This window comes from Oryx dammah, unplaced genomic scaffold (genome assembly GCF_014754425.2).
Source record: "Oryx dammah isolate SB20612 unplaced genomic scaffold, SCBI_Odam_1.1 HiC_scaffold_27, whole genome shotgun sequence".
NCBI lineage: Eukaryota > Metazoa > Chordata > Mammalia > Artiodactyla > Bovidae > Oryx > Oryx dammah.
The window spans coordinates 15,181,058-15,202,568 of NW_024070211.1; the positions used below are offsets into that span (position 1 = coordinate 15,181,058).

At 44.9% G+C, this 21,511-nt stretch overlaps 1 protein-coding gene across 1 annotated transcript in view; it reads left to right on the forward strand.

Annotated features, from left to right (window-relative positions):
- The first annotated feature begins 14,963 nt into the window (after window positions 1-14,963).
- Window positions 14,964-21,511, forward strand: part of AZIN2 (antizyme inhibitor 2) — a 41,281-nt gene continuing 34,733 nt past the window's right edge. Inside the window, exons 1-3 of the mRNA XM_040228086.1 lie at window positions 14,964-15,077; window positions 15,683-15,860; window positions 17,704-17,877. Of these exons, the coding sequence (XP_040084020.1) occupies window positions 15,756-15,860; window positions 17,704-17,877 (279 nt within the window). The 5' untranslated portion in view covers window positions 14,964-15,077; window positions 15,683-15,755. The remainder of the gene's footprint in view (window positions 15,078-15,682; window positions 15,861-17,703; window positions 17,878-21,511) is intronic.

Sequence of the window (21,511 nt, forward strand, 5' to 3'; positions counted from 1 at the left end):
TCAAAAGCATCAATTCTTCAGCGCTCAGCCTTCTTCACAGTCCAACTCTCACATCCATACATGACCACAGGAAAAACCATAGCCTTGACTAGACGGACCTTAGTCGGCAAAGTAATGTCTCTGCTTTTGAATATACTATCTAGGTTGGTCATAACTTTTCTTCCAAGGAGTAAGCGTCTTTTAATTTCATGGCTGCAGTCACCATCTGCAGTGATTTTGGAGCCCCAAAAAATAAAGTCTGACACTGTTTCCACTGTTTCCCCATCTATTTGCCATGAAATGATGGGACCAGATGCCATGATCTTTGTTTTCTGAATGTTGAGCTTTAAGCCAACTTTTTCACTCTCCTCTTTCACTTTCATCAAGAGGCTTTTTAGTTCCTCTTCACTTTCTGCCATAAGGGTGGTGTCATCTGCATATCTGAGGTTATTGATATTTCTCCTGGCAATCTTGATTCCAGCTTGTGTTTCTTCCAGTCCAGCATTTCTCAGGATGTACTCTGCATAGAAGTTAAATAAGCAGGGTGACAATATACAGCCTTGACGTACTCCTTTTCCTATTTGGAACCAGTCTGTTGTTCCATGTCCAATTCTAACTGTTGCTTCCTGCCCTGCATACAGATTTCTCAAGAGGCAGGTTAGGTGGTCTGGTATTCCCATCTCTTTCAGAATTTTCCACAGTTTATTGTGATCCACACAGTCAAAGGCTTTGGCATAGTCAACAAAGCAGAAATAGATGTTTTTCTGGAACTCTCTTGCTTTTTCGATGATCCAGTGGATTTTGGCAATTTGATCTCTGGTTCCTCTGCCTTTTCTAAATCCAGCTTCAACATCAGGGAGTTCATGGTTCACCTATTGCTGGAGCCTAGCTTGGAGAATTTTGAGCATTACTTTACTTAGCATGTGAGATGAGTGCAATTGTGCGGTAGTTTGAGCATTCTTTTGCTTTGCCTTTCTTTGGAATTGGAATGAAAACTGACCTTTTCCAGTCCTGTGGCCACTGCTGAGTTTTCCAAATTTGCTGGCATATTGAGTGCAGCACTTTCACAGCATCATCTTTTAGGATTTGAAACAGCTCCTCTGGAATTCCATCACCTCCACTAGCTTTGTTCGTAGTGATGCTTTCTAAGGCCCACTTGACTTCACATTCCTAGATGTCTGGCTCTAGATTAGTGATCACATCATCATGATTATCTTGGTCGTGAAGATCTTTTCTGTACAGTTCTTCCGTGTATTCTTGCCACCTCTTCTTAATATCTTTTGCTTCTGTTAGGTCCATACCATTTCTGTCCTTTATCGAGCCCATCTTTGCATGAAATGTTCCCTCGGTATCTCTAATTTTCTTAAAGAGATCTCTAAAGTAGGGTGGGGCAAAAACCTACCCGGGCTAGCCGAATGGCTATACAGTTTCTAAGTAACAAGAGAACAAAATTCGTGGGTTTTGCTCCATTTCCTGGGTGCACACTCACTGATTGTGTGACTTGGCTGGTGGCTCAGGTGGTAAAGAATCTGCCTGCACTGTAGGAGACCCGAGTTTAATCCCTGGGTCGGGAAGATCCCCTGGAGAAGGGAATGGCAATCCACTCCAGTATTCTTGCCTGGAGAATTCCATAGACAGAGGATCCTGGCAGGCTACAGCATTGGATATGACTGAGCAACTAACACTTTAACTTTCAAAGTGAGGGTCACACAAAATAAATAACTTTGCCAAGGTCACACAGCCAGTGCGTGTGGCCCCAGGAAATGGAGCAAAGCTTATATACACACACCATTTATTCTTTTGTTACTTAGAAACTGTACAGCTGTTCGGCTAGCCCAGGTAGGTTTTTGGCCCACTCTACTTCCCTACCAGAGAAGGGATGGGGTAAGAGCCTGATGAGATTTTTCAAGGGTACATCGTTTTGCCCCCTTTGCCTGCTGTACTTCAAGTTCATTTAGGGCAGGGGTTCTCCAAGTCTGGTTCCTGGACTGGCAGCATCTGGTCAGGAAATTGTCCGAATGCACATTCTCAGGCCCACCTGGGGCTTACTGAGTCAGAAACTCTAGGGCGGGCCCCAGAAACCTGTTATTTAGCAAGACTTCCAGATGCTTCTGATACACACTCATCTGTGAACCGTTGAAGAATGCAGACGAATCAACACCCTTTCCATTCTTCTCCCAGGGGTCTCCGGCAACAGCAGCTGGCCAAAGCGAAAATTTTCATCTGAGTATTTTTTATTTTTAATTTGGTTGTTGTTGTTGCTTTCTCATCACATTTGTTAGAAATGACTCAGGTCTGGCTTGAGAGATAGTGTGTGAATCCTTAATTGTTGCACACTATTACTATTATTTTTCACATTTGTGTTCAGCCTAAAAGAGAGTGAAAATAAACGTAAAGAAATCCAAAGGACCAGATTCAGCATCTTAGCATCCTGTCTGTCTATGGAGGGGCTGTGACTATAATCCCACGTTCAGTCCACAGATTCAAGCTTTGCCTCCTCGGTGCCCAGTCCCAGGCTGGGCTCTGAGGCACACATTGGGTCTCTTTCCTGCCTGACTCTGTGTCAGGAGCACAGACAACTCACTAATTAGAATTTGGGGGTTCCGAGACTTGGGGTTCAGAATCTGCTCCAACACAACTCTGGGCTGCACCATTTCAAGTTCCTTACCAGCACATAGTTCTGAGTTTGAGTCAGGTTCTGCCACTTACCAATTGTGTGATCTTGGACAAATCATCTGGCCTCTCTGGGCTTCAGGTTCCTCCACTGAGAAATGAGAGTAATAATTTCCACCTTGCTGGCTTGTTGTGAGGATGGAGGAAATGTATGTAGCGTAGTGATGCCATTCATTAGCTGTGTGACCTAGAGCAAGTGTGTTAGTCTCTCCAGCTTGTTTTCTGCCCAGCAATACCCATAGCATGAATTTACAACAAAGCTGCAGGATAGTAATTACTAGTAGTAAAATGTTAGTAGAATGTTAGCTCAGTTCAGTTCAGTTCAGTAACTTAGTCATGTTCAACTCTTTGCGACTCCATGGACTGCAGCACACCAGGCTTCCCTGTCCATCATTAACTCCTGGAGCTTGTTCAAACTTATGTCCATTGTGTCAGTGATGCCATCCAACCATCTCATCCTCTGTCATCCCCTTCTCCTCCTGCCTTCAATCTTTCCCAGCATCAGAGTCTTTTCCAATGAGTCGGTACTTTGCATCAGGTAGCCAAAGTACTGGAGTTTCAGCTTCAGCATCAGTCCTTCCAATGAATATTCAGAATTGATTTCCTCTAGGATTGACTGGTTGGATCTTCTTGCAGTCCAAAGGATTCTCAAGTTTTCTCCAATAGCACAGTTCAAAAGCATCAATTCTTTGACACTCAGTTTTCTTTATAGTCCAACTCTCACATCCATACATGACCACTGGAGAAACCATTGCTTTGACTAGATGGACCTTTATTGGCTAGTAATGTCTCTGCTGTTTAATATGCTGTCTAGGTTGATCATAGCTTTTCTTTCTAGGAGCAAGCATCTTTTAATTTCATGGCTACAGTCACCATCTGCAGTGATTTTGGAGCCCCCAAAAGTAAAGTCTCTCTGTTTCCACTGTTTCCCCATCTATTTGCCATGAAATGATGGGACTGGATGCCATGATCTTAGTTTTCTGAATGTTGAGTTGTAAGCCAACTTTTTCACTCTCCTCTTTTACTTCATCAAGAGGCTTTTTAGTTCCTCTTCACTTTCTGCCATAAGGGTGGTGTCATCTGCATTATCTGAGGTTATTGATATTTCTCCTGGCAATCTTGATTCCAGCCTGTGATTCATCCAGCCCAGCATTTCACATGATGTACTCTGTATATAAGGTAAATAAATAGGGTGACAATATACAGCCTTGACGTACTCCTTTCCCTATTTGGAGCCAGTCTGTTGTTCCATGTCCAGTTCAAACTGTTGCTTCCTGACCTGCATACAGATTTCTCAGGAGGCAGGTCACATGGTCTGGTATTCCTATCTCTTTCAGAATTTTCCACAGTTTGTTGTGATCCACATAGTCAAAGACTTTGGTGTAGTCAATAAAGCAGATGTTTTTCTGGAATTCTTTTGCTTTTTCAATGATCAAATGGATATTGGCAAATTAATCTCTGGTTCCTCTGCCTTTTCTAAATCCACCTTGAACATCAGGAAGTTCACGGTTCATGTACTGCTAAAGCCTGGCTTGGAGAATTTTGAGCATTACTTTGCTAGTGTGTAAGATGAATGCAACTGTGCATTAGTTTGAACATTCTTTGGCATTGCCTTTCTTTGGGATTGGAATGAAAACTGACCTTTTCCAGTCCTGTGGCCACTGCTGAGTTTTCCAAATTTGCTGACATATTGAGTGCAGCACTTTTACAGCATCATCTTTTAGGATTTGAAACAGCTCAACTGGAATTCCATCACTTCCACTAGCTTTGTTTGTAATGATGCTTCCTAAGGCCCACTTGACTTCTCATTCCAGGATGTCTGGCTCTAGGTGAGTGATCACACCATTGTGGTTATCTGGGTCATGAAGATCTTTTTTATATAGTTCTTCTGTGTATTCTTGCCACCTCTTCTTAATATCTTCTGCTTCTATTAGGTCCATACCGTTTCTGTCCTTTATCAAGCCCATGTTTGCATGAAATGTTCCCTTGGTATCTCTACTTTTCTTGAAGAGATCTCTAGTCTTTCCCATTCTGTTGTTTTCCTCTATTTCTTTGCATTGATCGCTGAAGAAGGCTTTCTTATCTCTTCTTGCTATTCTCTGGAACTCTGCATTCAAATGCTTATATCTTTCCTTTTCTCCTTTGCCTTTTGCTTCTCTTCTTTTCACAGCTTTGTAAGGCCTCCTCAGAAACCATTTTGCCTGTTGGCATTTCTTTTTCTTAGGGATGGTCTTGATCACTGCCTTCTGTACAATGTCATGAACCTCCATCCATAGTTCTTCAGGCACTCTGTCTATCAGATCTAATCCCTTGAATCTATTTGTCACTTCCACTGTATAATCATAAGGGATTTGGTTTAGGTCATACCTGAATGATTTAGTCGTCTTCCCTACTTCAATTTAAGTCTGAATTTGGCAATAAGGAGTTCATGATCTGAGCCACAGTCAGCTCGCAGTCTTGTTTTTGCCAACTGCATAGAGCTTCTCCATCTCTGGCTGCAAAGAATAGAATCAATCTGATTATGGTATTGATCATCTGGTGATGTCCACATGTAGAGTCTTCTCTTGTGTTGTTGGAAGAGGGTGTTTGCTATGACCAGTTCATTCTCTTGGCATAACTCTGTTAGCCTTTGACCTGCTTCCTTTTGTACTCAAAGGCCAAATTTGCCTGTTACTCCAGGTAGCGCTTGACTTCCTATTTTTGCATTCCAGTTCCCTATAATAGGAGCAGATGTGAAGAGATACCCAACGTCCAAGGTAAGAGAAACCCAAGTAAGACGGTAGGTGTTGCGAGAAACATCAGAGGGCAGACAAATAAACCATAATCATAGAAAACTAGTCAATCTAATCACATGGGCCACAGCCTTGTCTAACGCAATGAAACTAAGCCATGTCATATGGGGCCACCCAAGACAGGCAGGTCATGGTGGAGAGGTCTGGCAGAATGTGGTCTGCTGGAGAAGGGAATGGCAAACCACTTCAGTATGCTTGCCTTGAGAACCCCATGAACAGTATGAAAAAGCAAAATGATAGGATACTGAAAGAGGTATTCCCCAGGTCAATAGGTGCCCAATATGCTACTGGAGATCAGTGGAGAAATAACTCAGAAAGAAAGAAGGGATGGAGCCAAAGCAAAAACAACACCCAGTTGTGGATGTGTCTGGTGATAGATGCAAGGTCTGATCCTGTAAGGAGCAATATTGCATAGGAACCTGGAATGTCAGGTCCATGAATCACGGCAAATTGGAAAGGGTCAAACAGGAGATGGCAAGAGGGAACATCGACATTTGAGGAATCAGTGAACTAAAATGGACTGCAATGGGTGAATTTAACTCAGATGACCATTATGTCTACTACTGTGGGCAGGAATCCCTCAGAAGAAATGGAGTAGCCATCATGGTCAACAAAAGAGTCCAAAGTGCAGTACTTGGATGCAATCTCAAAAATGACAGAATGATCTCTGTTCATTTCCAAGGCAAACCATTCAATATCACAGTTATCCAAGTCTATGCCCCAACCAATAATGCTGAAGAAGCTGAAGTTGAACGGTTCTATGAAGACCTACAAGACGTTTCAGAACTAACACCCAAAAAAGATGTCCTTTTCATTCTAGGGGACTGGAATGCAAAAGTAGGAAGTCAAGAAACACCTGGAGTAACAGGCAAATTTGGCCTTGGAGTATGAATGAAGCAGGGCAAAGGCTAATAGAATTTTGCCGAGAGAACGTACTGGTCATAGCAAACACCCTCTTCCAACAACAAAGAGAAGACTCCACCCATGGACATCACCAGGTGGTCAACACCGAAATCAGATTGATTATATTCTTTGCAGCCAAAGAGAAGCTCTATACAGTCGGCAAAAACAAGACTGCGAGCTGACTGTGGCTCAGATCATGAACTCCTTATTACCAAATTCAGACTGAAATTGAAAAAAGTAGGGAAAACCACTAGACCATTCAGGTACGACCTAAATCAAATTCCTTATGATTGATTATACAGTGGAAGTGAGAAATAGATTTAAGGGACTAGATCTGATAGATAGAGTACCTGATGAACTATGGATGGAGGTTCATGACATTGTACAGGAGACAGGGATCAAGACAGTCCCTATGGAAAAGAAAAGCAAAAAAGCAAAATGGTTGCCTGGGGAGACCTTACAAATAGCTGTGAAAAGAAGAGAGACGAAAAACAAAGGAGAAAAGGAAAGATATAAGCATCTGAATGCAGAGTTCCAGAGAATAGCAAGAAGAGTTAAGAAAGCCTTCTTCAGCGATCAGTGCAAAGAAATAGAGGAAAACAACAGAATGGGAAAGACTAGAGATCTCTTCAAGAAAAGTAGAGATACCAAGGGAACATTTTATGCAAAGATGGGCTCGATAAAGGATAGAAGTGGTATGGACCTAACAGAAGCAAAAGATATTAAGAAGAGGTGGCAAGAATACACAGAAGAACTGTACAAAAAAGAGCTTCACAACCCAGGTAATCACGAAGGTGTGATCACTCACCTAGAGCCAGACATCCTGGAATGTGAAGTCAAGTGGGCCTTGGAAAAGCATCACTACGAACTAAGCTAGTGGAGGTGATGCAATCCCCCTTGAGCTATTTCAAATCCTAAAAGATGATGCTGTGAAAGTGCTGCACTCAATATGCCAGCAAATTTGGAAAACTCAGCAGTGGCCACAGGACTGGAAAAGGTCAGTTTTCATTCCATTCCCAAAGAAAGGCAATGCCAAAGATGCTCAAACTACTGCACAATTGCACTCATCTCACACACTAGTAAAGTAATGCTCAAAATTCTCCAAGCCAGGCTTCAGCAATACGTGAACTGTGAACTTCCTGATGTTCAAGCTGGTTTTAGAAAAGGCAGAGGAACCAGAGATCAAATTGCCAACATCCGCTGGATCATTGAAAAGGAAGAGAGTTCCAGAAAAACATCTATTTCTGCTTTATTGACTATGCCAAAGCCTTTGACTGTGTGGATCACAACAAACTGTGGAAAATTCTTCAAGAGATGGGAATACCAGACCACCTGACCTGCCTCTTGAGAAACCTATATGCAGGTCAGGAAGTAACACTTCGAACTGGACATGGAACAACAGACTGGTTCCAAATAGGAAAAGGAGTACGTCAAGGCTGTATATTGTCACCCTGCTTATTTAACTTATATGCAGAGTACATCATGGGCTGGAAGAAGCATAAGCTGGAATCAAGTTTACCAGGAGAAATCTCAATAACCTCAGATATGCAGATGACACCACCCTTATGGCAGAAAGTGAAGAGGAACTAAAAAGCCTCTTGATGAAAGTGAAAGAGGAGAGTGAAAAAGTTGGCTTAAAGCTCAACATTCAGAAAACGAAGATCATGGCATCCAGTCCCATCACTTCATGGGAAATAGATGGGGAAACAGTGGAAACAGTGTCAGACTTTATTTTTTTGGGCTCCAAAATCACTGCAGATGGTGACTGCAGCCATGAAATTAAAAGACACTTACTCCTTGGAAGGAAAGTTATGACCAATCTAGACAGCATATTCAAAAGCAGAGACATTACTTTGCCGACTAAGGTCCGTCTAGTCAAGACTATGATTTTTTCTGTGGTCATGTATGGATATGAAAGTTGGACTGAGAAGAAAGCTGAGTGCCGAAGAATTGATGCTTTTGAACTGTGGTGTTGGAGAAGACTCTTGAGAGTCCCTTGGACTGCAAGGAGATCCAACCAGTCCATTCTGAAGGAGATCAGCCCTGGGTGTTCTTTGGTAGGACTGATGCTGAGGCTGAAACTCCAATACTTTGGCCACCTCATGTGAAGAGTTGACTCATTGGAAAAGACTCTGATGCTGGGAGGGATTGGGGGCAGGAGAAGAAGGGGACGACCGAGGATGAGATGGCTGCATGGCATCACCGACTTGATAGACATGAGTTTGAGTGAACTCCGGGAGTTGGTGATGGACAGGGATGCCTGGCGTGCTGCAATTCATGGGGTCACAAAGAGTTGGACACAACTGAGTGACTGAACTGAACTGAACTGATAATAAAGCTACTATTGTTATTATTGGAGCACAGAAGATGGCCAATAAATGGTGGTTACTGTTAGTTTCTGTCTTTTTAAAATAGTATTTTATTTATTTATTTACTTGGCAGGCTCAGGTCTTAGCTGTAGTGCAAGGGCCTAGTTGCCCCATGGGCTTTAGGATCTTAGTTCCTCAAACATATATCCCCTATATTTGGAAGGTGGATTCTTAACCACTGGACCGCCAGGAAGTCTTGTTACTTTCCATCTTAATGTGAAGACATCTTTGACCTAACAATGCCTATGGCTGCTTTCAGCTTTTGGCTTCTTAGTTACTTAAGGGTCTCCATCTCACTAATGCCTTTGGGGAGTTTGCAGTGCTAACTTGGGGTTAGCAAAGCACCAGCCTTTTCTGCCAATTCATCTTGTGTCTGACTCTGAGTTCCAACCTCTCTGAGTCTCCTGCTGTTTGCCCTTGGCTTGGTCTCAGAATCCACTGTTTTCAGCATTCATGCCCCATTCCTGGGGTCTGTCTCACAGACATAATATCAATCAGGCCAGAATTAAGTCTGAGCTCTGTACTCACCAGACAATGGATTTATTCACAATTTTCTCATCTGTAATATGGGACTAATAATGCCTATCATGTAGGGTTGTCTAAAGATTAAATGTGATTATGTATTCAGCAGGGTGTCTGTCACACAATTGGTGCTCAATGTATGTTTATTTACTTCCCTGTCAGTTTTCCCTGTAAATCCCATAGTTATTCTGAGCTGGTGTATCTGTAAAAGGAGAAAATAACCTTTTTTACTTGTGGCAGAGATTGCCAGTCTCCACCCAATATCCAGTTTCCCTTTCTTCTTTACTATCTTGACTTTAATGGGAGTGGGAGGAAGCAACAATGTACCCTACTAAAAACTAGACCTTCCCACCTCCTTTGCAGCTAGGTGGCACCCTGTATCTATATTTTGCCAACAATATTAAAAGCAATATTGGAGTGCTGGTATGGTTTGAATTGTGTCCCACAAAAGACAAGTTAGAGTTCTAATCTTCAGGATCACAGAATATGACTCTATTTTGAAATAAGGTCTTTACACAGGTAATCTAGTTTTAATGAGGTCATTTGGGTGGGCCCTAATCTAATATGACTGGAGTTCTTATTAAAAGCGGTAATTTGGTCACAGAGACCGACATGTACACAGGGTAAATGTTATGAAGACACAGGGAGAAGAAATAGCCATGTGACCTGAGCGATGCATCTATAAGCCAAGGAACACTAGGAATTGCCAGTGGACACCAGAAGCTATTAATAGAAGGGGCAAGGAAGGATTCTTCCTTAGAATTAGCAGAGAGAGCATAGTGCTGCCAACAGTTTGATTTTGGAATTCTAGCCTCCAGAACTGTGAGACAATAAATATCTGTTGTTTTAAGCCACCCAGGGTTTGGTACTTTGTTATGGCCACCCTTGGAAAATTAGCATGTGTAGAATTTGGGGGTGGCTGCTTCCTCCTGCCTGGAATGTGCAGGGTTGGTGTTTAAAATATTTAAAAATCAATATAAAGATGGGCACTGATCAACCAGAAAGGACACTGGCCATGAATAATTTGGTTACATTCATGTATACTGGTTAAATAGGAGTCCTACAAATGTGGCTGGAGCTCTTGCAGCCATTTTGAACCATGAGGTTAGAAGCCAGGCAGAACTGAAGGAAAGGAGGCACTTCCATTCCTGATGACTTTGTGGAGCTTCCATACCAGATTTGGACTGCCTACTTCATATATTACATGCATAGTAGAGTAAACATGTTTGTTCATGGTTCCAGTGCATTTGACACTTCTGTTTTCCTCAGCCAAACCTAAATTTGTCTGGTATCCAATCCCATAAAGTACTGGGAAGCCCAAATAAAATGATGAACAGGAAAGTATTTTACAAACTCTTCAGTTCTAGGCACACATCAGTTTGGTTTCAGTTCAATCGCTCAGTTGTGTCCGACTCTTTGTGACCCCATGAACCGCAGCACGCCAGGCCTCCCTGTCCATCACCAACTCCTGGAGTTCACCCAAACTCATGTGCATCATGTCAGTGATGCCATGCAGCCATCTCATCCTCGGTTGTCCCCTTCTCCTCCTGCCCCCAATCCCTCCCAGCATCAGAGTCTTTTCCAATGAGTCAGTTCTTTGCATGAGGTGGCCAAAGTATTGGAGTTTCAGCGTCAGCATCAGTCCTTCCAATGAACACCCAGGACTGGTCTCCTTTAGGATGGACTGGTTGAATCTTGCAGTTCAAGGGACTCTCAAGAGTCTTCTCCAACACCACAGTTCAAAAGCATCAATTCTTCAGCGCTCAGCCTTCTTCACAGTCCAACTTTCATATCCATACATGACTATTGGAAAAACCATAGCCTTGACTAGATGGACCTTTGTTGGCAAAGTAATGTCTCTGCTTTTTAATATGCATTCTAGGTTGGTCATAACTTTCCTTCCAAGGAGTAAGTGTCCTTTAATTTCATGGCTGCAGTCACCATCTACAGTGATTTTGGAGCCCCAAAAAATAAAGTCTGACACTGTTTCCACTGTTTCCCCATCTATTTGCCATGAAGTGATGGGACCGGATGCCATGATCTTCGTTTTCTGAATGTTGAGCTTAAAGCCAACTTTTTCACTCCTTTCACTTTCATCAAGAGGCTTTTTAGTTCCTCTTCACTTTCTGCCATAAGGGTGGTGTCATCTGCATATCTGAGGTTATTGAGATTTCTCCTGGCAATCTTGATTCCAGCTTGTGCTTCTTCCAGTCCAGCGTTTCTCATGATGTACTCTGCATAGAAGTTAAATAAGCAGGGTGACAATATACAGCCTTGATGTACTCCTTTTCCTATTTGGAACCAATCTCTTGTTCCATAGGCACACATAAGGCATTTTTATTATTGAATGTTTGTGAATACAATTACGACTGATTTAAGCAGAACAGGTTGAAATTGACTTATACAATGATCAAAGTCTCTTTGTCCTGCTTCAGCAATATGTTTTTGAGGGCTCTGCATAGTATGCATTGATAATAGTGGCACAAGAGACTAGCGGGAGAAGAGCCACCAGATTTCAGCCTGGATGCCAGCAGTTTGACTGGCTGACATTTTTTGAGCTGGGGTCTGAATGCTCAGCCACTGGTTGGCAGTTAAGCATGAAGGTGAAGGGTCAGGTCAGATGGGTTTAAGCCTAGGCTCCACCCTGACTTGCTGTGTGACCCAAGTAAGTTACTGACTTCTCTGAATCTCAGATTCTTTATCTGTAAAATGGGGACAATTATAGCCCTATGACATAGGGTTGTCATGGTGATTCAGTAACATCATATACCCAGTAGGGTAAAAGATAAATCCACAGAGTATTTGTATCCAGTTCAGGAGATGGTTTTTCTGCTCTGACTACCAACCCTTAACAGATTTCAAATGGACAGATTGGATTATGGTTTGTTTCTTTTTATTTTTATTGGTTCATTCAGTTAGCACATTGAATGTATCTACTACTTGCCTACTGTATACCAGGTGATGAAAAGAGCTAGTGAGGCAAACTTAGACCATGGCATCATAAAGCCAGCTCAACAATGATTTTTTAAAAAGTAGAGACAGTTCATTTGGGTGCCCCTCCCTCCTCTTACTGTCATCTTTTCTTGAGGGCTCCCTTTGAGGTTTCTGCCATGGCCATCCTGGTCTACTCCTTCCCAGTCAGTAGATGCTTATTCTTAGCAGGACTTCAGTCACTAATTCATACTACGGTGCAAATGGCTATAGATCTCTCAAGGAATGGATCTGCCAAATGACCCCTCTGGTAAAAATGACTGTTTTCTGAAAGGCTTTTCCTAGTATAGAAAGCATGAGTGTTCCAGGCAGAAAGGCCCACAGATATCATTCAGTGTGAATGCTCTCAGTTCACAGGGGGAAATCAAACCAGGCAGACGTGACCCTAGTCTCAGCAGGATGGTCCAACCAAGGACATCCATCAGTTATGCAGCCATGCTAGGTGGGGAGCTGAAAATGGTTCTTCCAGACTTCAACGTTCTATACCATCTGTGTGCTAAGGATGCTTTGATTAGGTAGTGCAGGGTGCCCTAGGGAGATACTGATGCAGAACAAGAAGTGCCTCTGACTTTCAGACAAGGAAGCAACCTAAAAGTCCACTGATGGAGGAATAGATAAAGAAGATATATACAATAGAGTATTACTCAACCATTAAAAAGAATGAAATAATACCATTTGCAGCAACATGTATGGACTGAGAGATTGTTATACTGAGTGAAGTAAATCAGAGGAGAAATGTCAAATGACATCCCTTATATGTGGAATCTAAAAAGAAATGATATAAATGAACTTAGTTATAAAACAGAGACTCACAGACTTAGAGAATGAACTTATGGTTGCCAGGGTGAAAAAAATGGGGAAGGGGTAGTTAGAGAGTGTGGAATGGACATGTACAAACTGCTATATTTAAAATGGATAACCAACAAGGACCTACTGTGTAGCACATGGAACCCTTGCTCAACATTCTGTGGCAGCCTGGATGGGAAGGGAGTTTGGTTGAGAATGGATACATGTATAGGTAAGGCTGAGTCCCTGTACTATTCAGCTGAAATTATCACAACATTGTTTGTTAACTGAATATATCCCAATACAAAACAAGTTCATGTATATAAAAAAAGAAGTGCCTCTGACTTTCAAGAAGCCTATAGCCTGACAACAGGATGTGAGCACATACGTTATACCAAAATGTCTTTGGCCACACTGATTTGACATGCTGCCTTCACTGTGTACCAAATTCTCCAACATGCACAAGACTGTTCTAAACTCTATTCTGTTCTACCACTGCCTTTTCCTGCACCAGCACCATGCTGCTTTAAAGACCATGTGTGTGTGTAAAGTCGCTCAGTCATGTCCGACTCTTTGAGACCCTGTGGACTGTAGCCCACCAGGCTCCTCTGTCCATGGGATTCTCCAGGCAAGAATACTGGAGTGGGTTGCCATTTCCTTTATAAAATACTTTGCTATCTTGTAGAAGACATCCTCTTCTTTTTTCAAGAATGTCTTGGCTGTTCTAGTACAATTACAGTTTCAGATGAACGTTTCAGTTCGATTTTGAATAGCAGAGATATTGAATCTTCCTCAGCACTCTTGTTTATGCCAGGTTCTGGGCACTCTGAGGAGGCAGGCACTCAGTTCCTGCCCTTGGGAGCTCTCAAACCAACTGGGAAGTGTAACCAAACAAGCAGTGTAAAACAACAACAGGAATCTCATGCTATGAGATGAGGAAACAAAAGCGGAAAAAGGAAGAAGTCCACCCAGAGGTAAGTGCTGTGAGTTCCGTTGCTTCTCCAAGCTAGGAAAGTCTTGATAGGCTCAACGGGGGAGGTGACATACTGGACTTTGATGGATGCGCAGGAGCAGGAGTTCATTAGATATAAAAGAAGAAACTCTTTTGAGAAAGTCAGAGAACGCTTCTTGGAGAGAGGGACACATTTTACTTGAGATGTGAGTAGGAGTTTGCCCGATTCATAAGATGGGATGAAGGGAGGAATTGCCCTGAGCTGGGAAAATGACAAGAAGCATCGTTGAAGACGTTTCATCTGGGTTTTGAATTGGAGGATGCTGGAAGAGACAAATGAAAAGGACTTGATGAGAAAAGTAATACAAGGAGATGACATTTGGCCTGGGCTTCCAGGGACTAGTGGGCAGCTCACCAGATCAGAGAGGAGAGGCACCGTCAGAAAAGGCTTCTCAGAGCGAATAGTAAATCTGGCTTTCTGTCCATTCTCTAAGACCCAAGATCCAGGAGCTAAGGGTCCCATGGCGTAGCGATTTACCAGCGTAGGGGAGTCGCGGAGGGGTCTCCGTGGGACTGAGGCTCAGGTTTGAGAAGCTGGCTAGCAGAGTTGAAGGCTTTATGTCGGAATCGACCAATGGGATGGCGGCACCCCGTTGCCAGGGCTACTGAGGGGGCCGCCGAGTGGAGGCGGGGCTTGTGTGCCAGGGGTGGGGTCTGGGCGGGGCTTATATAAGTGGGTGGCGGGTGGAAGGCGGGGCGTGGGGGGGTCGGTGGCTGCTGGGCGGGCGGGGCGCAGGCCGCGGGGCCCGAGCAGGGGGGAGCGAGCGAGCGGAGGCGCCGAGGATCCGATTCACTCGCTGGGGATACCTATGGGCCGAAGCCGTGTAAATGCGTTTTAAGGCGAGCGCTGGGAGACCCTCGGGGAGCCTCGGGAGCGGGCGCTCTCGGCTCCGATGCTGACTTGCTCCCTGGCTACTCTTGCCTCCTCTCAGCAGGGGCCTCGGCTCCGCAACTGCCACTCCTCGGGGTGTTGCACAGGTTTCGAGGTCACCGGCGACCCCCCCTAGCAGCGCGCCTGGCTCTGGCCCCCGCGAAGGAGCACGGGGCTTGGTAAGGGTGTTTTGTGGGGTGGGGGGAACCTGGGCTCTGCACTCGGGAGGGCTCACCAGGACAGAACCTCAGTCCGCGGCCCCCACCCACCATGTGGAGCTCCTATGCATGCTTAGAATCCTAGCACGTCGGGACCAGCCCGCCCCCGACTTTACAAACGGTGAAACTAGGCTCTGAGAGGGGGTCGGGCATATCCAGGGTCAGAGAGCTAAGACTCCTTGGTGGGGCCACCTGCAGCCCCTTTAAGTGGGCGTGGTCACGATAGGGGGCGCACCTGGAAACTTCTCCCCTCGGTTGTCCTGGCCTTTCCCTCTCATTCTTTCCCTTTTAACCAAAACCCTAATTTCAGAACAGGAAAGGATCGCCAAAGCAATTCATCCATTTTACAGATGGGGAAACTGAGGCTCGGAGAGGCAATGACATCTAGGCATATAATACCCAGTCCCAGGCCAGAAGTCCTGATCGTCCTCACTTTCCCCAGTGAGCCTAAGCTCCCCAGGCTTGTGCTGGGGGCAGGGTGTGACAGGACTGGGTGCCCTGGCTTGGGGAGGGGCGGGGCGCAGCTGAGGCCAGTGCCCCAGCCGCCCCTCACTCTCCTCCCGCAGTGTATTGCATACTTTCTAAGGCGGCCGGAGGCAGCGGCAACTCCATCCAGCCCATCGGGTCCTCCCCCTCGGCATGGCTGGCTACCTGAGAGAAACGGACTTTGTGATGGTGAAGGAGGGTTTCAGCACCCGAGACCTGCTGGAGGAGCTCACTCGGGGGGCCTCACCGGCCACCACGGTGAGGGTCTGGGGGTGGGGGCGGGACCGCTGTTCTCATAGCAGGCTCAGCTGCCCCCTAGGGCCCTCATCTGGTTCTTTTCACTCATTTGGTATTCAATCCTAGCTGTGTGCAAGAGAGGGGCTCATTTAATCTGCAAATTCCTGGTCCTTGCCCCAGTCTTGCCCCTCCTGTGTCCTCCAATTTCATGAACAATACTACCATCATCTACACAGCCCTCTAAGTCAGAAACCTGGGAATCCTCACTTTCTCTCCCACACCTGGGCACCACCAAGTTCTGTAATTGCAGCCTCCTTAAATTATCCTTCAGTGTGCAGGAGACATAAGAGACAAGGGTTAAATCCCTGGGTCAGGAAGATCCCCTGGAGGAGGTCATGGCAACCCACTCCAGTATTCTTGCCTGGAGAATCCCCATGGACAGAGGAGTCTGGTGGGCTACAGTCCATAGGGTCGCAGGAGTCAGACGCAACTGAAGGGACTTAGCACGTACACACGTGCTCTTCTGGAACCTCACTTTGGAGTTTAGGCCTCATCTCTTGATAACCCTCCTAAACTTTTCCCTGCCTCATCCCACCCCCTCCAACTTTATCACAGCCCTGCTCAAAATCTAAATTCTTTGGCGGCTTCCCACTGCCTACAGGATCCAAGTCAGAACACCTCTGCCTTCATAGCCCCATTTCTGGCTTTTCCCAGGGTATGTATCGTGCTCCATCTGAACTGAACTACTCTGCTCACATTCCCCAATGATTCCATATGCTCCATCATCACTCTGTTGTCCAGGCTGTTCCTTCTGCATGGAACACCCTTCTCCCAGCCTCTCTGCCTCTTACCTGTTTCTGCTGCTACTGCTAAGTTGCTTTAGTCGTGTCCGACTCTGTGCGGCCCCATAGACGGCAGCCCACCAGGCTCCCCCATCCCTGGGATTCTCCAGGCAAGAACACTGAAGTGGGTTGCCATTTCCTTCTCCAGTATCTGTTTCTACTCTTTACTTATCACTCATCTGTCACCTCTTCCTGATTGCCCCAGGCAGGGTTTGTACTTCTCCCTCTGCATTTTGTAGAACCTCCTGCTTAGCATTTCCTGAATGGGCTTGTAATTGCTTGCAGGGTTAGTTCTTGTCCAGACCCACGCCCCTTTACGGCTAGAGCCCTGTCTGTTCATCTTTGTACCTTATTTAGCATACTTGCATAAATATGCTTGATCAGATGCCAAGTGGGCATCAGTAAAAGGGTGTCGCATAAAAGGGAAACTGAGGCACAGGAAAAGTTTAAATAATGTGGTCTCACCCATGGCCTCATACACGTCCAGCCGTCAGCAGACAGTTAGCCACAGGTTTGGGCTGCAGTTCTACAGTGGGACTACCTCAAGGCTTCATTGAGCTCCTCAACAGGAAAGCCAGTGGCTGAAGTCCATAGCTTTGGTCTTCAAGGAATTGATCTGGAGGAGACAGATGTGTATATACCCAGTTCTGATACTTTGGCAACATGTGCAAAATGCAGTGCGAGCATTAAAGGCAGAATTGCCTTATTGGTTTGGGGGCAGGTGGCATTTCAGCTGAAACTTGAAGGTAGATTAAGAATTTGCCAGACTCCTATGGGGGCAGGGTATTCTACATGGAGGCGTGGTGACGATAAAGGGTAGGAGGTGGAAGATGATGGAAGACAGAGCTGGAGTTTGAGCTGCTGTGAGGGGAGGGACTGGAGCTGGATCACAGAACCTCAAACAGCCTGTAGGCTTGGGGAGCCCCAGAGAATTTTAGAGCAGAGTACTTGGGGGGAACGTGGGTGGCACGCACTAGCAGGGAGCTGAGTCGGGTCTCGTCTTCACCCCTCTTCTTGTACAGGAAGGGGTCGCTGCCTTCCTCGTGGCCGACCTGGGTGCCGTGGCGAGGAAGCACTTCTGCTTTCTGAAGTGCCTGCCTCGAGTCCGATCCTTTTACGCTGTCAAGTGCAACAGCAGCCCGGGTGTGCTGAAGGTCCTGGCCGAGCTGGGGCTGGGCTTCAGCTGTGCCAACAAGGTGAGCCTCCATCCCTACCTGCAAACTTACTTACTGAATGTGCACACCTGCCCCGATTGCAGCTGCTGCAATCAGGTGGACCAGGGGAAGCAGGAGTGACCTGTGATGGCCCCTGTCCTCTGGGAAGGGCCACCCACTTGGGAGGAGTTTAAGGGATGAGGGAGGCATTTGCCAGCCTTGAAGTTCTGTATTGGAACCAGATGTGTCCCTGGGCAGGTGGGTCACCTTTTTAACGGAGATTTTAAAACTTCTTGGCATAGAGCTATATGTGATATTCTTCTAATTAAGATACAACAAAACAAAAACACCTTTCTATCATTGGTTTTATTTTTTTCTTTTATAATATTAACGTGTGACTATTTTTTTTAAACTAATCCTCTTAGAGTTTTGATATTGTTGCCAGTTCTGCTGCCTTTCTGATTTGATTAATGCTATTGTCTTAACTCCTTCCTGCTCTTGTTAGTTAGTTCAGTCACTCAGTCATGTCCGACTCTTTGCGACCCCATGAATTGCAGCACACCAGGCCTTCCTGTCCATCGCCAACTCCCGGAGATCACCCAAACTCATGTCCATCGAGTCGGTGATGCCATCCAGCCATCTCATCCTCTGTCGTCCCCTTCTCCTCCTGCCCCTAATCCCTTCCAGCATCAGAGTCTTTTCCAATGAGTCAGCTCTTTGCATGAGGTGGCCAAAGTACTGGAGTTTCAGCTTTAACATCAGTAGTTCCAAAGAACACCCAGGACTGTTCTCCTTTAGGATGGACTGGTTGGATTTCCTTGCAGTCCAAGGGACTTCCAATAGTTTTCTCCAACACCACAGTTCAGAAGCATCAATTCATTGGTGCTCAGCTTTCTTTATAGTCCAACTCTCACATCCCTACATGACTACTGGAAAAACCATAGCCTTGACTAGATGGATCTTTGTTGACAAATAATGTCTCTGCTTTTTAATATGCTGTCCAGGTTGCTCATAATTTTCCTCCCAAGGAGTAAGTGTCTTTTAATTTCATGGCCGCAGTCACCATCTGCAATGATTTTGGAGCCCCCAAAAATAAAGTCAGCCACTGTTTCCTCATCTATTTGCCATGAGTTGATGGGACCAGATGCCATGATCTTCATTTTCAGAATGTTGAGCTTTAAGCCAACTTTTTCACTCTCCTCTTTCACTTTCATCAAGAGGCTCTTTAGTTCTTCACTTTCTGCCATAAGGGTGGTGTCATCTGCATATCTGAGGTTATTGAGATTTCTCCCAACAATCTTGATTCCAGCTTGTGCTTCCTGCAGCCCAGCGTTTCTCATGATGTACTCTGCATATAAGTTAAATAAGCAGGGTGACAATATACAGCCTTGACGTACTCCTTTTCCTATTTGGAACCAGTCTGTTGTTCCATGTCCAGTTTGAACTGTTGCTTCCTGACCTGCATACAGATTTCTCAAGAGGCAGGTCAGGTGGTCTGGTATTCCCATCTCTTGAAGAATTTTCCACAGTTTATTGTGATCCACACAGTCAAAGGCTTTGGCATAGTCAATAAAGCAGAAATAGATGTTTTTCTGTAACTCTCTTGCTTTTTCGATGATCCAGCGGACTTTGGCAATTTGATCTCTTGTTCCTCTGCCTCTTGAACCAGCTTGAACATCTGGAATTTCACGGTTCACATATTGCTGAAGCCTGGCTTGGAGAATTTTGAGCATTACTAGTGTGTGAGATGAGTGCAATTGTGCAGTAGCTGGAGCATTCTTTTGCTTTGCCTTTCTTTGGGATTGGAATGAAAACTGACCTTTTCCAGTCCTGTGGCCACTCACTTTTTCAAATTTGCTGACATATTGAGTGCAGCAGTTTCACAGCATCATCTTTTAGGATTCGAAATATCTCAGCTGGAATTCCATCACCTCTCCTAGCTTTGTTTGTAGTGATGCTTTCCAAGGCCCACTTGACTTCACATTCCAGGATATCTGGCTCTAGGTGAGTGATCATCCCATCGTGATTATCTGGGTCGTGAAGATCTTTTTTGTACAGTTATTCTGTGTATTCTTGCCACCTCTTCTTAATATCTTCTGCTTCTGTTAGGTCCATACTATTTCTGTCCTTTATTGAGCATAGAAGCAAGGTCTGATAGAAGCAAGGTTCAATGCTGTAAAGAGCAATATTGCATAGGAACCTGGAATGTTAGGTCCATGCATCAGGGCAAACTGGAAGTGGTCAAACAGGAGATGGCAAGAGTGAACATCGACATTCTAGGAATCAGTGAACTAAAATGGACTGGAATGGGTGAATTTAACTCAGATGACCATTATGTCTACTGCTATGGGCAAGAATCCCTTAGAAGAAATGGAGTAGCCATCATGGTCAACAAAAGAGTCCGAAATGCAGTACTTGGATGCAGTCTCAAAAATGACAGAATGATCTCTATTCGTTTCCAAGGCAAACCATTCAATATCACAGTAATCCAAGTCTATGCCCCAACCAGTAACGCTGAAGAAGTTGAAGTTGAACAGTTCTATGAAGACCTACAAGACCTTTTAGAACTAACACCCCCAAAAGATGTCCTTTTCATTCTAGGGGACTGGAATGCAAAAGTAGGAAGTCAAGAAACACCTGGAGTAACAGGCAAATTTGGCCTTGGAGTATGAATGAAGCAGGGCAAAGGCTAATAGAATTTTGCCGAGAGAACGTACTGGTCATAGCAAACACCCTCTTCCAACAACAAAGAGAAGACTCCACCCATGGACATCACCAGATGGTCAACACCAAAATCAGATTGATTATATTCTTTGCAGCCAAAGATGGAAAAACTCTATACAGTCAACAAAAACAAGACCAGGAGCTGACTATGGCTCAGATCGTGAACTCCTTATTGCCTAATTCAGACTTAAATTGAAGAAAGTGGGGAAAACTACTAGACCATTCAGTTCAGTTCAGTCACTCAGTTGTGTCTGACTCTTTGCGACCCCATGAATCGCAGCACGCCAGGCCTCCCTGTCCATCACCAACTCCCGGAGTTCACTCAGACTCACGTCCATCGAGTCAGTGATGTCATCCAGCCATCTCATCCTCTGTCGTCTCCTTCTCCTCTTGCCCCCAATCCCTCCCAGCATCAAAGTCTTTTCCAATGAGTCAACTCTTCACATGAGGTGGCCAAAGTACTGGAGTTTCAGCTTTAGCATCATTCCTTCCAAAGAAATCCCAGGACTGATTTCCTTCAGAATGGACTGGTTGGATCTCCTTGCAGTCCAAGGGACTCTCAAGAGTCTTCTCCAACACCACAGTTCAAAAGCATCAATTCTTCGGCACTCAGCCTTCTTCACAGTCCAACTCTCACATCCATACATGACCATTGGAAAAACCATAGCCTTGACTAGACGGACCTTAGTCGGCAAAGTAATGTCTCTGCTTTTAAATATGCTATCTAGGTTGGTCATAACTTTTCTTCCAAGGAATAAGCATCTTTTAATTTCATGGCTGCAGTCACCATCTGCAGTGATTTTGGAGCCCAAAAAAATAAAGTCTGACACTGTTTCCACATCTATTTCCCATGAAGTGATGGGACCGGAATCCATGATCTTCGTTTTCTGAATGTTGAGCTTTAAGCCAACTTTTTCACTCTCTTCTTTCACTTTCATCAAGAGGCTTTTTA